This window comes from Mizuhopecten yessoensis, unplaced genomic scaffold (genome assembly GCF_002113885.1).
Source record: "Mizuhopecten yessoensis strain PY_sf001 unplaced genomic scaffold, ASM211388v2 scaffold11123, whole genome shotgun sequence".
Taxonomy (NCBI): Eukaryota; Metazoa; Mollusca; class Bivalvia; order Pectinida; family Pectinidae; genus Mizuhopecten; species Mizuhopecten yessoensis.
Window position 1 is genome coordinate 121,614 of NW_018408891.1, and position 15,325 is coordinate 136,938.

At 34.1% G+C, this 15,325-nt stretch overlaps 1 protein-coding gene across 2 annotated transcripts in view; it reads right to left on the reverse strand.

The window, feature by feature from the left end:
* Window positions 1–4,018: 4,018 nt before the first annotated feature.
* Window positions 4,019–15,325, reverse strand: part of LOC110466176 (cadherin-23-like) — a 31,816-nt gene continuing 20,509 nt past the window's right edge. The window contains exons 9-16 of one of the 2 annotated variants that reach the window (XR_002464713.1): window positions 14,453–14,603; window positions 13,841–13,980; window positions 12,251–12,676; window positions 10,197–10,235; window positions 8,996–9,045; window positions 7,177–7,235; window positions 5,954–6,002; window positions 5,149–5,176 (exon numbers count right to left, since the gene is read on the reverse strand). Coding sequence is in view for 1 of the 2 variants with exons in the window: in XM_021522529.1 (XP_021378204.1) it covers window positions 5,047–5,176; window positions 5,954–6,002; window positions 8,996–9,045; window positions 10,197–10,235; window positions 12,251–12,676; window positions 13,841–13,980; window positions 14,453–14,603 (985 nt within the window). In the remaining variant the exon portion in view is untranslated. Of the gene's footprint in view, window positions 5,177–5,953; window positions 6,003–7,176; window positions 7,236–8,995; window positions 9,046–10,196; window positions 10,236–12,250; window positions 12,677–13,840; window positions 13,981–14,452; window positions 14,604–15,325 lie in introns of both variants that reach the window. The other variant, XM_021522529.1, reaches the window with a different exon arrangement.

Here is a 15,325-nt window from a genome sequence, read left to right on the forward strand (position 1 = left end):
GTATTGATGATGTTAGCATGAAGCATGTACAGGCTGTTGATGTTAATGAAAGGATTACTAGGTTTACGTAGAGAGGAACATAGGTTCGTCCAAAGAGAGCCAGTCATGATACCGTATACCCGCGAATACAAAGTAGTGGGTGCTTAACACAGCATTCGTATATATTATTACAAATAATATTATTATATGCTAATTGTAATGACATAACATTTTCAATATTTCATAAATGAATACCAATTAAAAGAAAATCTGTCAATTAAAAGCTGTTTGAATTTCTTACTAATACATATTCTTAAAATTCGGTGGGGTTGATATAAATGTAAGTTGTTCAGCCGGAGTTTCAAAATCAAAACGCTTTTTATGAGAAGTTCTGCATGAATAAAGAAAATGTTCAAACGTTTCCAGCAGCGATTTAAGTACAACATGATCAAATGTTTATTTTACCGAAGCAGTAACCAATGATGACGTCTGAAGGAAAGGCAGCATATGCATCCGTATCTTTTTTTGGGACAAAAAAGTCCAAGTATGTACTCTTAATGGTTTCAAAATGTCATTTTAAAAGTTGGGTATATGGTCGTGTAAGTAATATATGATATCTACAGTAGTTATTCAGATAAACTTTGCAGAGAAATAACAATACGTTATCAACATTATTTGTATCTACAAACGACCAGAAGATGACAAAATAATAATTATTACAATAAAAAATAAAGAACAAATAAATAAAAATTATAAAATTTTAAATTATAATTATAGAGTTTGTTTACAAACCACAATAGTTCGTACCAATATGGAAATTTAAAACATCATGCACGTTTCGATTAGAAAAAATCCCAACCACATAGACATAACAAAGATATACAAAATATCGAAAAAAGTTACAAGTCTAAAATTATGAACTATACTTGTGCAGAGAGCAAATAAGAAAATCCACACCACCATCGACCTCTTATAGTACAAGTAGAGAGCTCAATGTAGACAAAAATAAACCACACACCTTTGTTATAGTAAGCCAGCGTACGCCATTTATGCTTACAGATTATGCACATGGTACCTCCTTCTACCGATAATATTTACACGAATCGACCGAGTACATGATATCTTGAATACAGAACCGTAAACCTGTATGCAAACACCCAAAAAATGACAGCATACTGTTATGCATGTTAATGTTTATCCGATTACCAAAATACATGTCTTGGATACAATATCAACCTGTGAAAGAGGACATGAGTGCGTTATAAAGGGATCTTGCTTTTACTATTTAACAAATAAATTGCAGATGCATATATTTGTTATCAATAACCCGTACGCTACTATATGTGAAACTGAAAAGCAGCCTCATGACACACCTTTTCCTGAATTGTTTTCCTCACTTGATAATCCAATAGGGAAAGCATTTCTCAGGTTTAAACTCATAGGTTGATTAGAGTCATTCTGTTTTAGGACAGGAAATAAATATTTCGCATTAGTATGCTATATGTACACATGCATACACTAATGATAGCTACAACTAGCTAAATGTGACATTATGGAATTATAGAAATATCCATCATCACTAGACAACAATCATGTATTGGATAGAGTAAATGTAAATTATAATACCCCCCTGCCCCAACAAAAAAAGAGAGAATTAAAGAAAAACACCCGTAACACATTTTAAATAAGGAAAGTGACAAAATGAACATAAAAGAACCCAACATGACCACAGCGTCAACTCAATACGCAAAAGCAAGATTCCAGCTGATAGTGGAACAAAGTGTGCCACATTGCCTTTGCTGAAAGTTATAATATGAACTCAACGTCGATACAGAATGTACCACATCATCCAATATAAATGTAATTATCTAAACTCGAGGTCTATATTATAGCACAGAAAAAAATGCTAAAACAAGCGAAGATGTACTTAAACCTCCTCGCTAAAACATCAAGGGGGAAATTAGGTGTTCCTCAATGGGAAGCATTTCCTGCCACACACGTGGCATATGCAAAATATGAGTAAATTTATTGCTCGGTAACAAGACAGGCAGAATAAGGAACTGATATGATACGTAAAACAAAACAGAATGCACGGAGAACCCCTTTCTAAACGTGGTCGCGCAACTAGGTGTTCCAGAAGGGAACGCGTTTCCTGCCGCACACGTTGCACCTCAAGTCATTGTTCGGTAACATGACGCTGCTGGATAATCCCTTACCTATAAACCCGTATTAAATCATGGTATAACGAGAACATCATAGTCTATGTAAACACACCTATAATGCGATGTCCATAATGCTTCAGAGATTCCGTTATAATTGAAATCATTCAATCCATCCCTCGAAAATTTATTCATTACCTGGTGTGTACCTATATCATATGTTCAGCGGATCGTTATGTCAGTTAAAGCTTTCATTGATGAATTTTATGAACTAGCTATAGCTACACGAAATACACAGGTAACTTCAGAAACATTTAAAATTGATTTCTTCCGATTTATCGATTTGTTTTGATATATAATGACAGTGACGGGTGCCTTGGCCATTATCACGAGACAAAGAGGTTGATTAGCATAATTAAATATTTCAAAGTAATACAAGTCTCTGACCTTGAAACATCATCGACGTCAGGTTTCACAGACTCATAAAATCTAATGAAGTAATTGTCCATTATTTAAAATCTGAGACCAATATCTATAAAAAGTGTTTTTTTCATAAACTTATGAATTTTGCTAAATGACATTTCTTGACATAAATTAGAATTCGCTCCTTGCATGGTAAATGTATGCATACTTCATAATAAAATAATTGGAATGTTTGCTTATATTTGTATTGTCAACAGTGTTTAATTGCAATTAAAATACTGTTGACAATACAAATATAAGCAAAAATTTCAATTATTTTATTATGAAGTTTCATAAAACGAATACCTGTTTATTTTGAAGTCGTGTTGGCACCCTTCCAGTTTATGATAATTATTTTTAGCTTCTATAGGTTGACACAATATTCCCGCTTTAACGAAAATCATTAGATTCGCGATCTCCCTTCCCTCGCCATGACTTCGCAGCCCAAGGAAAAAGTCGTGTATTATCCGTGTGTTGGTCTGTAAACCAAAACACCCTTACAAACTACATACAACCAATTGATATTATATTTACCTGTCCACTCATAGTTTGTTTTGATTCCGAGACAAATCTTTCAAAAGACGCTAACGCAGAATAGGCTTTCAGAACGAGACGAGTGTGAACTGTAGAAAGACTTTTAAATTGAAAATTCTAAAACATCCTGTTTGTGTTTATGTCTAACATATGTTTAGAATAACTTATTGTTTACATTGACAGTTCAGTATATCAGTCCTTGCTTTATGCATCAATATAGTGATGTAGTAATTCTGTTTTTCCAATTGAACTTGCCTATTTCTCTCTTTTTAGCCACGGAAAACATACCTGTTTTCGTGGTTCCAAGAATGTGTTTCATTCCCAAAGCCCATACTTAAACCGTATAATAACCCACTAATTCTTTGAAATAGTCATATAGGTTGAATTCTGTAATACTTCCTAATACCACTACAGACTAAATTCCTCCGGTAATATCTGTAACTTCAGTGCGGAAATGACAATACTTTGTTTTATCTCGAAAGCGATTGGCTGAAAATTATAACATATTTTTTTGTCACACCACTGCCATTTCTTCTTCTTGATCTTAGTAATATACTCTCACAATTATTTGATTGGTATTTTAAGTGTTATCGTGATTTTCTTGATAGTTATCCAATAAGGCTTATTTGGATATAAATACTATGGAAAGTAATATAGGGATAGTTTACGCTTTAATCAAACTTAAAAAACATTTTGTACGGTTCGAGAGAAATCGCAAGAACTGGACATTTGTGATGCTATCTTTTGGTAAAATAAAAAACAAACATATTTGATATTTGAATGAAAATAGAATATAGCAAAAAACTGCTTGAATCAATCTTTAATAAAAAGAATAATTTACAAATTATACTTTAAGGATAGAATCAACAAACAATTAGGAAAAAGTAACAAAATATAAATAAAACAAAAATAAGAGGCAACACTAACATTATGATTTATGATGAACACAGTAAAATCGCCTTGAACAATTAGAATCGTTTTATTGATAGTCGCCAATAGGATATTCATTGGTGAAACATTATATAGCGATAGTTCCTTTGATAGTTGACATGTACACTATATTTCGGTCATTATTTTGAAAGTTCAAAGGAAGTATATACGTCTTTCGGCTTTCGAACAGGTAGGATATTTACGAGGTAAACTTAATCATAGCGGTACGTTGTTGATGGTCGACAATTAGAATGCAATGTATTAATTATTGGACTATTTATTAGTATACCACACTTAACGGTACTTTTTGACAGTCGACAGGTAGGAAATTGATATGTGTGTATCGTATATATTCCTTTTAAAAATAAAATCAGGTAAGACTTTGTCAGTTGAACGTTCTGTTCACAATCTCACCTTAGATCTGAAAACCAAAATTTCGTTACATAAAGTTATTCAAAATCTCGCATTCACAACATACTTATAACGGTCTAACCAAAATATTGGTATAACATTACTGAAGTGTTCTATTTCTTTAAATAGAGCTCATTCTGTCAGACAAAGCAGTTTTAATATGACAAGTTCGTTTGCGGTAATAAATAATCCAATAATTAATAATGAGACTACAGTCTCTCTCGAGCTTATAAAAAGTACTGAGACAATGTTTGACACAAGAATTAGTAATATACACCAATGCACATGTAATACACCTGTGTATGTCCGTCCGATTACATATCCTTTCCAATAAACACGAGTACTTTAATGCTATTTATAGTTCGAAAACAATTCAATTCTGAACTAGCAATATATAACAAAGGGACGTAATTCAATGTTTAGATGCGGCTATAACACTGATTCCATGATAACCGTTAGAAGTACAGAGAATCCATGCTTGAGCCCGTTCGGAGAACACTGATTCCAGCAGCGTTAGTAGTACAGAGACTTCATGATTGAGCCCGTTCGGAGAACACTAATTCCAGCAGCGTTAGTAGTATCCGGTAGGAATAATCCTTGTAGCAGGACGGCTGTACCCAATACCGATATCAGTAGGTGGGATGGCTTTTGAGGAAGACCGCGGGAAATCGGGGTAGTCACGATGTCCGGTCATACGAGAACTGTATGAAGTGAGATAACATGGATATATTACTTGTCTACTATGTTCTCCCCTTACCAATGTAAGTCTTTATCATCCTTGTTAAACACCAAACGTTCGTCGGATTCATTATATTTATTTTCATTATACTTTGCTTTATTAGAAATGGAAAGAAATAAACATTAAGAAAGACATCAAATGACAAATAAATATTAATCTAAAGAATAATAAAGATAAAAACGAACACTGCCTGTCCTTGGAGATGAACTGGATTCCTTATTTTCAATCGTTTAATTAGTACTGCGTACATGATATAACTTAATAATGTTTCATCTTCCTCTTTTATATAGTTACGAATAGAGCAACATTTGTTATGTTAAGTTGAATTATATTTCTATTTACATATTTATTCATATATTTGAAAAGCTTTATATCATATGTAGTCACAAAAGTTATATGTTTTAATGAAATATGTCTTACATAATTTATAAAATGAAATCTCTATTGAGCACTACATAATTTCCCTTGATAATAATACCTACATACATGTACATGGATTTCTTTTGAAAGGTATTTTTCTGTTAATAGTTACATTTTAATGAACGCTGTATAAATATAAATATTTGATATACATATCTTATATAAGTTTTAACTTGACATAAAGATTAATAAACCATTGTGATAACTCAAAGATGATACCAATGATGACAATTTAACCAACAGTTAAGGAAAAGAGAAGACAGCATATACCCAACACACATAACAGGAGTTCTCAGATAATTTAAAATAGTGTACAAACCTTCTATTCTGCTTAACGTCAGCCCTGCTGAGTGAACCGTAGTCGCTGTCTGTAAAAACAATAATACGAATTACACTGTCTGTGAATGCTGGGAATATCATTTCATTATGTAGTAAGGAAATGTAAAGATATTGGAAAGCCAAAAAATCATGAGGAATTTCAAGGAAATGTTCAGACAAAAAAACTTATTTTTGGGTAAAGTTCGTTTTATACAAAGAAAAATAACTTAAATAAAAAAACGATTTAACAATTAGATAAAATACATCATGGCGTTATGAAATAGACTTCAAAGTAAACTAATCAGATTTGTTGGTGCAATCATCAGATAGTATCTAGTACAATAAACATCTGTAAATACCTGTAGTATCGGTGGTAGCTACAAGCATATGCAAATGGGTAATGAAAGCACACCATAAGTACCGTATGATAAGTGTCTAAAGGTTCGTTATCAACATGCGTATCATGTATTACATTTGTTTTCGACATATTGACAAAGACCTGACAGATGAACCACAAACTAAATATAAAGTTTGTATGTTTAAGCTTTCCATGTCATTATTTGTCATATCAATCTTGCTTTCCAGTCCCTCTGAAACTAGTGTATAACATTAACTTGCCTGATTATCGAATATAATGCGTTGGTACATTTACACTTTAATGTATCTATCAGACAACGAGTTAAACTATTTCTTACCGTAAAAACGTTTCAAAATGATAATACAATCATTTAATCATGTTGTACAAAATGTATTTGACAGTCTATACAAGTTGTCTAACATGTAATGGTTTTCAATTGTAATTTATATTTTTGCCAAACGAAAACATATACAAATGTATTACAGCTCAAAAACATATGATTAAAGGGATGAAACTATCTAAGTTTTGATTACAAATAATTTAAAAAAATTAATGCCGTTAGAATATCTGTCACTGAAATATAAAACTGCTGTATCAAAATAATTACATTTATACATATACACTTTTTCTCAGTCTCTTAGCAGTACTTGGCACATTATAACCTCCTATTATCTACAATGTGTGTTACATTCACAGAAAATGAATTTTCCCTGTATTCATTTCAAACCAGGGATAGACTGGACAAAATATAAGCTACAGTATACAGACAGGTCGTTTTATAATTTTATTATGGTTGATAATATGATATGTATACATGCATTAGATCAAGCAAAATGTTTTGCATAAAGAAATATATAGATAGTTACCTCCCTTTAACCATAATAGTGTCGGATAATTTTCGATTTTCTTATCGGCCCACCATCATCTATAATATAGAGTTAGAAAGTTTGCATATCCCCATATCTTCATATCCTACAGCTTATATATATACCATATCTCAACATCATTAAGTATATATATCCCAAAAATACTATTTACATACCCCTATATACTTATGTTAATATATATTCCCATTGGATACCAAAGACTAAAGGTAGCAAGCCCACATGAACTAAAACTAAAAGAGTCCATCATACTTACGTTTTTTAACATACGCCTAAATACTTCTGTTTTCATACTCCTACTTAATAGATATGTATATTAACATAAGTATTGGGGTATATAATATATCCCCCATACTTATGTTAAAAATATAACCAGAGGCTTAGGGAACTCGTAGATTCCGGAGCGGAAATTTCATTAATGCATAGGAGGATTGATAAAACTTTGAAACAAAAACCGAAATTGAGTAAGAAAACAATTAGTCTGCGATCTGTTAATGGTAAACGTATTTACATTGATGGACTTGTAAACATAAAGTTTACTATAGGCAAGGTGGAGTGTTGTCATTCCTTCTTTGTTGTATCGCCAATTAACAGGAACATTAATTTAGGCCAAGATTGGTTAGTGAAAAACGGTGTAAGGATTTACTATGATTTAGAATGTTTGACGGTGAAGGAATCCTATCATGTACTCCTACAAAATAAATTTATCATAGCAACCAGACTTTTTTAAGATACTCCCATTTGATAATTTATCACATCCGCACATATTAACGTTAACATACTACCACATGATACATTTATCATATCAACACATATTAACGTTATCATACTACCACATGACGAATTTATCATATCCGCACATATTAACTTTAACATACTACCACATGATAAATTTATCATATGCGCACATATTAACGTTAACATACTACCACATGATATATTTATCATATCCGCACATATTAACGTTATCATACTACCACATGATACATTTATCATATCCACACATATTAACGTTATCATACTACCACATGATGAATTTATCATATCCGCACATATTAACGTTAACATACTACCACATGATACATTTATCATATCCGCACATATTAACTTTAAGTATTAATAATAAAACATACTGGCAGTGATTAGCACAGGTCTTATCAGGTCACGATGTTTTAAAAGATAGTAACAGATATTTCAATCGTTTCACAAAACAATACAAAATTTTGAACGTAATGAAAAAAAGCAAATTTCCTTCCGTTATGTTTTCAAGACGCAATTTACTAAAATCATTATTGTTTCGTTTTTTTGATATATTTACATCTTGTTTTTGTAAATTTGTTTTGTGAAAAATAAAGTCCTTGCACGTTTTGTTCACAGAACTGGACAATTCTTTAGCGTACATGTGAAATGTTTATCATCTTTTTCATTTTTTTGAAGTACAATTCTATTTACGATTAACTCGTACAAAAATAACCTTTAATTCCACTTGTGATATCTCAGTATGAATTGCATGTCAGTCATTTGACTTTTGATTTGTTACAAAATATCATTTTCTTTCTACTCTTCAAATTACAATTAATTTCCTGATTATAAAACATAGGCGAATGATTTTTGTTATTTCAGGGTTTTTAAGGAAACATCAAAACGAAATGAAATGTTCATATATAAAAAGAATAAATTTCGGCGTGTAAAAGAACCTTGCTAACTTCATTTCTGAGCAGTCACATGCAAACTGCATACGGAACTGATGGTATGAATATTCAATAAATATTTTGAAATGGACATTGGTGCAATTACGTACCTTCCTTCCAGTACTCAAACTCCCCCTTGCTCTTTCTCTTGGGCCTCTCTCTGAAAGAAAAGAAAAACTTAAACGATTTTAAATACACCTTTGAAAGCTAGTTATTTTTATTTTAGCCACGGATAGGAACTTAAACTCTTTGATATTCTACATATTGATTATCAATGACCATCAACTCATTGCATTTATTGAAACCTGCTTGTTTAAAGTTTCGCCGTAAGGTAACATTTTCATCATTTACCTTTATGCCTACTCCGCATAAAACTCATCACATATATAGAATTGAATAATGCCATCATAAGATGACAATTTAGTATAATGACATCATGACACAAACTATGAAAATTATGTTTACTGTCAATTTACATCCTTAGGTGGGGATTCGACAGAATTACGCTTACGCCCGGGCACACCAACAGTTTATATATAAATCACAAAACAAACAATCGTAAAAAGGGTGGCATGTAAGGGTGGGTTTTTCAATAAGGCAAATTTGGTATAAATTTCTAAAAATATGCTGCCACAAAATGGCGCCGTTATTTTTTTTCTCTTAAAGATGAAGAAAGAGGCCTACAGCCAATCAGATTGTAGCGTGGGATGTTAGCCAATCAAAAACCTCAAAACAATGGATCCACCAAGAAGGGGAGAGGCGCACCCTAAGGGGGGCGATGTTCATAGCAACCTTTTAACAATACTTGTCAAACAGTCTAACAGACATAAAATCAGCTATGTATATAACTTGCATTTATGCCTACTCCACATAAAACTCAACACATATATAGAATTGAATAAGGCCATCATAAGATGACACTTATTATAATGACATCATGACACAAACTATGAAAATGATGTTTACTGTCAATTTACATCCTTAGGTGGGGATTCGACAGAATTACGCCACAAAGTGAACAAAAGAAAGCTTATTGAATTCACATTTGTCACTTCCCCACCAAAAGCACATACATATTTCTGGTTTCAACTTACTAATCATTTGCATTTGGATCAACGTGCCATAAAATAAAAAAATAAAAAATGGTGAGGTGGCAGATTTAGCGTTGTATTACTCACCCGAACTGACCCATTAATAATTATACTTCATATTTGATAAGGTTTTTCACATATATTAGGTATACGTTTTGATTTCACGTCATTATCATGGAGGTCACAGGATCTCAATTCAGAGAATAAATAATTTACTTACGGCGTTTCTGGGGTAACCACTCTTTTCCTGTGTCGACGTCTGGAGGGACAATCAGAAAATATTAATTAGGATGAATAATTTCAAAATAATTCGTTATCAGATTAAAATGATTAAAAAAAGATGTTGTATCAGGGGCATGATATTTGCATTACTAAAATGCCAGCTTTGATTGACATAACTCAGAAGTCAGCGTTCTGTTTTTTGGCTTATTCATGTATTTGGTTATAGTATACTGAACAAAAAAAGAAACGCACATTTAAATTATGCAACCAATAGGTTATGATATTTTGGGGAAATTTGTACAAAATTTTATATCAATATGAAGGGACAAGTCTACTCTTTACAATACTGTAGAAGAAAAGTCTGTGTGACGTCACTCGTGTCATCAGTAGTGTGGGCACCTTTTGCACGAATCCCTGCACGGATTTTCCTATGCATTGAATTCATGAGAAAATTTATTCGCCTAAAGGGAATGTTGTTCCATTCTTGTGTTAATGCTGCGATCAACTGGGCGCGGTTAGTTGGGGGGTTTTGACGTTTCCTAATACGCCTGTCCAGCTCATCCCACAGATGCTCAATGGGAGACATGTCGGGGCTATATGGGGGCCATTCCAGAGGCTGAACGTTGTTTGCCGTGAGAAAATCACGACAGACTCTGGCAACATGCGGTCGAGCATTGTCTTGCTGGAAAATTAGGTTATGACGTCTGAGAAGTGGAAGGACATGTGGTTGGAGGATCTGGTCTCTGTATCGAACGGCATTGAGGTTTTGATCCAGGACCACTAAGGGGGATTTTACTCCATGGGAGATGCCTCCCCAAACCATTACAGAAGCCCCACCGAATCTATCGCGTTCAACCACGCATGCGTCGGCGAAACGCTCACCGCGTCTGCGATATACCCTTTTTCTTCCGTCTGAGCGATACAGACAGAATCTAGACTCGTCGGTGAACATCACACGCCTCCATCGACGCATCCCAAACCTATTCGGGCCATGTCTACGGATCCAGTCAAGACGCACTTGCCGCCTCCGTGGTGTCAGAGGTGGCCCGACATAAGGTCAGCGCGCAATGATTCTTTCGGCACGCAAGCGGTTCCTGGCAGTTTGAGGACTTATGGGTCTGCCATGAGTACCTAAGGTATGCGACGCAGTCTCTACAGCAGAAACTGTTGCGCAAGTGCGACAATCGAATCGCCCTGTCTTGTCGTGCGGTCGTTGCGCGCGGACGACCGCTCCTGGGACGATCTGAAACTAACCCAGTAGCACGGAAACGTGTACAGAGACGGTTAATTGTACACGGGCCAACACCAAACTGCCGTGCGACAGCAGTTTGGCTATGACCATCCATCAACATCGCAATTGCTCTACCCCTCGGAATTTGCATTCAGCGTGGCATCTCAGTCAATGGCGAAATCAAAATGCCAACGTGAAAAATGTATGTGGCTGAACTTGGAGTATCCGTTGAGATTATTTGTTTGAAAAACTCCGGCTTGGCTTGATCACTCCGGGTGATTAGGACTAAAGAAGGGAAATCGTTCTTGATGTAATTCCTGACCAAATATTCCATTATTTCCTTACAGCTAAGGTGTACTGCAGGGGGGTAACTTTGTGCGTTTCTTTTTTTGTTCAGTATATATTGAAATGTCTTATAAAGTTGTCACATTTTGTACGTCTTGCTTAAACATTAAAAAAAATTCAATGAAAATACGCTGTTAATAATGTTTTTCTGTTCCTACGAAAAAAATGTACAATTTTCTTAACGGATTCTTTATGTTAATTAAAAAAAACATATATATCCATAATACCAAAGTTTTACTTCATACAAAACCAATATACGTGTTAACATTGTTTGTTTATTAAGTTAAACTTTGGTATTACATATTTCCAAACTGATAAATCTTATTTAACATATGTATATTCGTATTTACAATTTTCAATTGATTAAGTAAGCATATCATTATTTCTTTAATAAGTTTATTATACTTAATTCTTATGTGGAATGTTTTAAAAATGTCCTGCACCTTTTATGCCTACAACAAAGCTCTAAGACTTACTGTTTACGTTGACAGCATTGATCTCGTCCATCACCCCGACACCAATAACAGAAGTCACAAGGGTCCGGCCCACAGCACGCGCCTGTAACCCACCAGCGCAGACACATGTACAGCAATAATGCAAGGATAATCGCACCTAGCACAACCGCGACAACAAACGCCGCCAGACTCCCTGGGTCGTCAAAGAAGTTGGAGGCAGTTGTTGTCGCTGCCGTCGTTGTCGTCGTCGTTGTCGTTGCTTCCTTGAAGATAATGTCGACGAACGTCGTTCCACTCAGAGGCGTTGATCCCTTGTCTGTCGCCGTAACTGAGAATCGAACCATTGTCCCGTAGTCTATATTTCCGTACGGGGTGGCGATCAGGTATACGCCACAGTCGGATCCGATGTTATAGTATGTAGATCCTGTTGCGGAAGTGGTTGTTGCACTAAAGAAAAAAAGGACAAAATGCAAAATTACTACTTTTACTGGCATTATTGACAAATGCTGTAATCCACAGCAGAATCACTGGATAATCATTGAAGTGATCATAACAAGAACACCCCTGCGTGTTCGGAGATGTTAAACATTATTTGTTCCATCGTGTACTCTACGTACAAAGACATATTGACTCATTAGAGCTTTTATGCTCGCCAACGATATCAAGGTGTAATCACTACCCATATATGCAGCAGTCATGGTTTTTATGTATGCTTTCTTCCCTATTTTGTTCGGTTTGGTAGTGTTTTTTGGATGTCTCCAGTTTACTAGTCGTTAAAACAAAGCGACAGGATGAAGTATTGTTTTATTCGTCCTGATTGCGAGTTGAAATATGTTGAGACATGGCATTTAAGACATCGGTCACTAGTAGATATCATCGTTAGGTAAACAAAGCCACATTCCAAATGATATCTATGTAAGTTTGGTAGTTAATATACCTGGTATATCAATCATCAAAAATGAAAAGTAATGAAGCTCCTATTTAAGATGAAATGTGTTGGTGCAGAACGTCAACGTGGACATTGTATTGCTTTTTTAGGCCATTTTGTCCATTTATGACTCATCAATGGTACATATGATTATATCACATAATGTGCTGTGTTATCCAGTGAACATACCAATGTCATATTTTTGTGTATTAACCCATGTAATATGACCTATCAGCCCTGTGATTGGTTGTAAGATTCAATAGTTTCAATTTTGACGTCACGCCTAGGAAATTACATGACGTCACAAACTAACGCACAGGAGTCAAAATGGCGTCTTTTTTCATTTTTAAGGTTGCATGAAAATTGTTGTTTTACATGAATAAATACCAAAATTCTTGATTATGTGATAAAAAGGATCTTACACTCGTTTTCATTTATAAAAAAAATTTGAAACTCATCACGTCTTTTTCATTTTAACTCGCCAGAGGCTAGCTAAATTAAAAAACTCTTAGACTCGTTTCATAAATCTCATATGAAATGGAAACTCATGTAAGATGCTATATATATTTCATTAATCCTACGCTACATCACTATGCCATGGTTTTTATAAAATTTCATGAGTAGTTCTGTGGATATACACATTTCAATAAAACATGCATAATAACGGATCGAATAACGCTCACCTGCACGTGTAGTCAGCATTACTACCCGAGTCGGCGTCTGTAGGCGCTAACGAACCTATCAGCGTCCCTGCGCTTGAATACTGATCCACAGTTAGGATGTAGCTAGCACTACCAAATGTTGGCGCGTTGTCGTTCACGTCCTATAGCAAAGTAGAGAACTGCATTGAACATGTTTATTTTAGTGCACAAATGTATCAATACCTAATTTGTTTTAACTGTACAGACTAGCTTTATCATAAGTGTATAATATAATCAGCATGGGTCCTTTTTCACAATATCTACATGACTTGAACAGGTGTTTTTCGGTCATCTACCTATTATAAACAGCATTTATTATTTATAAATGTTGTACAAATTCGTTGTGATACAAAAAATGTGCAATTTAAGCACATTTGAATTCACATGACTTCATTAATACACTAAAGATTACTACTATGTTTTGCAGCAAATTTGTGACATTGAAGGGAAAGAATAACGGCCGGAAAAATTACAATAGGTCAGTTCCTACAATGTATTTAACTGGAAAGGAAACACATTTCTAGATATTGCTTTTAATCTTCGTGTTGATTAAACCTTGATGACCAAATATACAATGTAACCAAATAAACTGACCGCGATGCTGATCTGTACATTGGTTGTCCCTGTCTGGCTGGTGGCGTCCTTACACTCGACAGTTAGAATGACGGTAGACGGCATGGCACTGTTGTCTATGTCATAGTTCACGGCGAACCCTATCACACCTGTCGAGGCATCGATGGTGAATCTGGTGCATAAAAAACCCATTTCGTTTAAAAACATCATAATAAACAACGCAGGAATCCTGTGAACATCTGCCCTTATCATATGAATAAACATTTATCGACTCTAATAAAACCTAATGGATGAGTGAGCAAAAGGATAAAAAATACAAATTAACAACACAAAAACCCTCTTCGTTGTTGACATCTTTCTATGATTAAAAACACAAATTTGAGAATATCGACAGCATAGTAGTATATAACGTTATGATTCAAATATATGAATACGGGTTACCATTCAGAAATTATAGTAAGTATATACAATGTAGGCAAATTGTCATTATTATACAGTAGTCTGTATATAGCTTAAATTTATTAAAATGTAATAGCATGAATATAATCATTGTCATTTACATGTCAATTTAGATATAGGTTAAATACATTGTATATGATAAAGTCAATGACATTGAAAAGTATGGATATAGGCGAAAATCACTAATATAAAACGTATTAATATTGGAGAAACGTAAATTAACATGCAATTGTATAAATGTAGGTTAATTCCAACAATACGTTATAGTATCAACATACTAAACAACACTGATACAATATAGAATAGCTAAAAGCAAAATGTCTTTGGCAAATTATATCATGAGTATTAGATTCAAGTTATTAACAAGTCGCGTAGATTTTCTAGGTATTATGATATTTTAATTTTCAAAGTTGTAAACAGTGCAAATTAGGAACG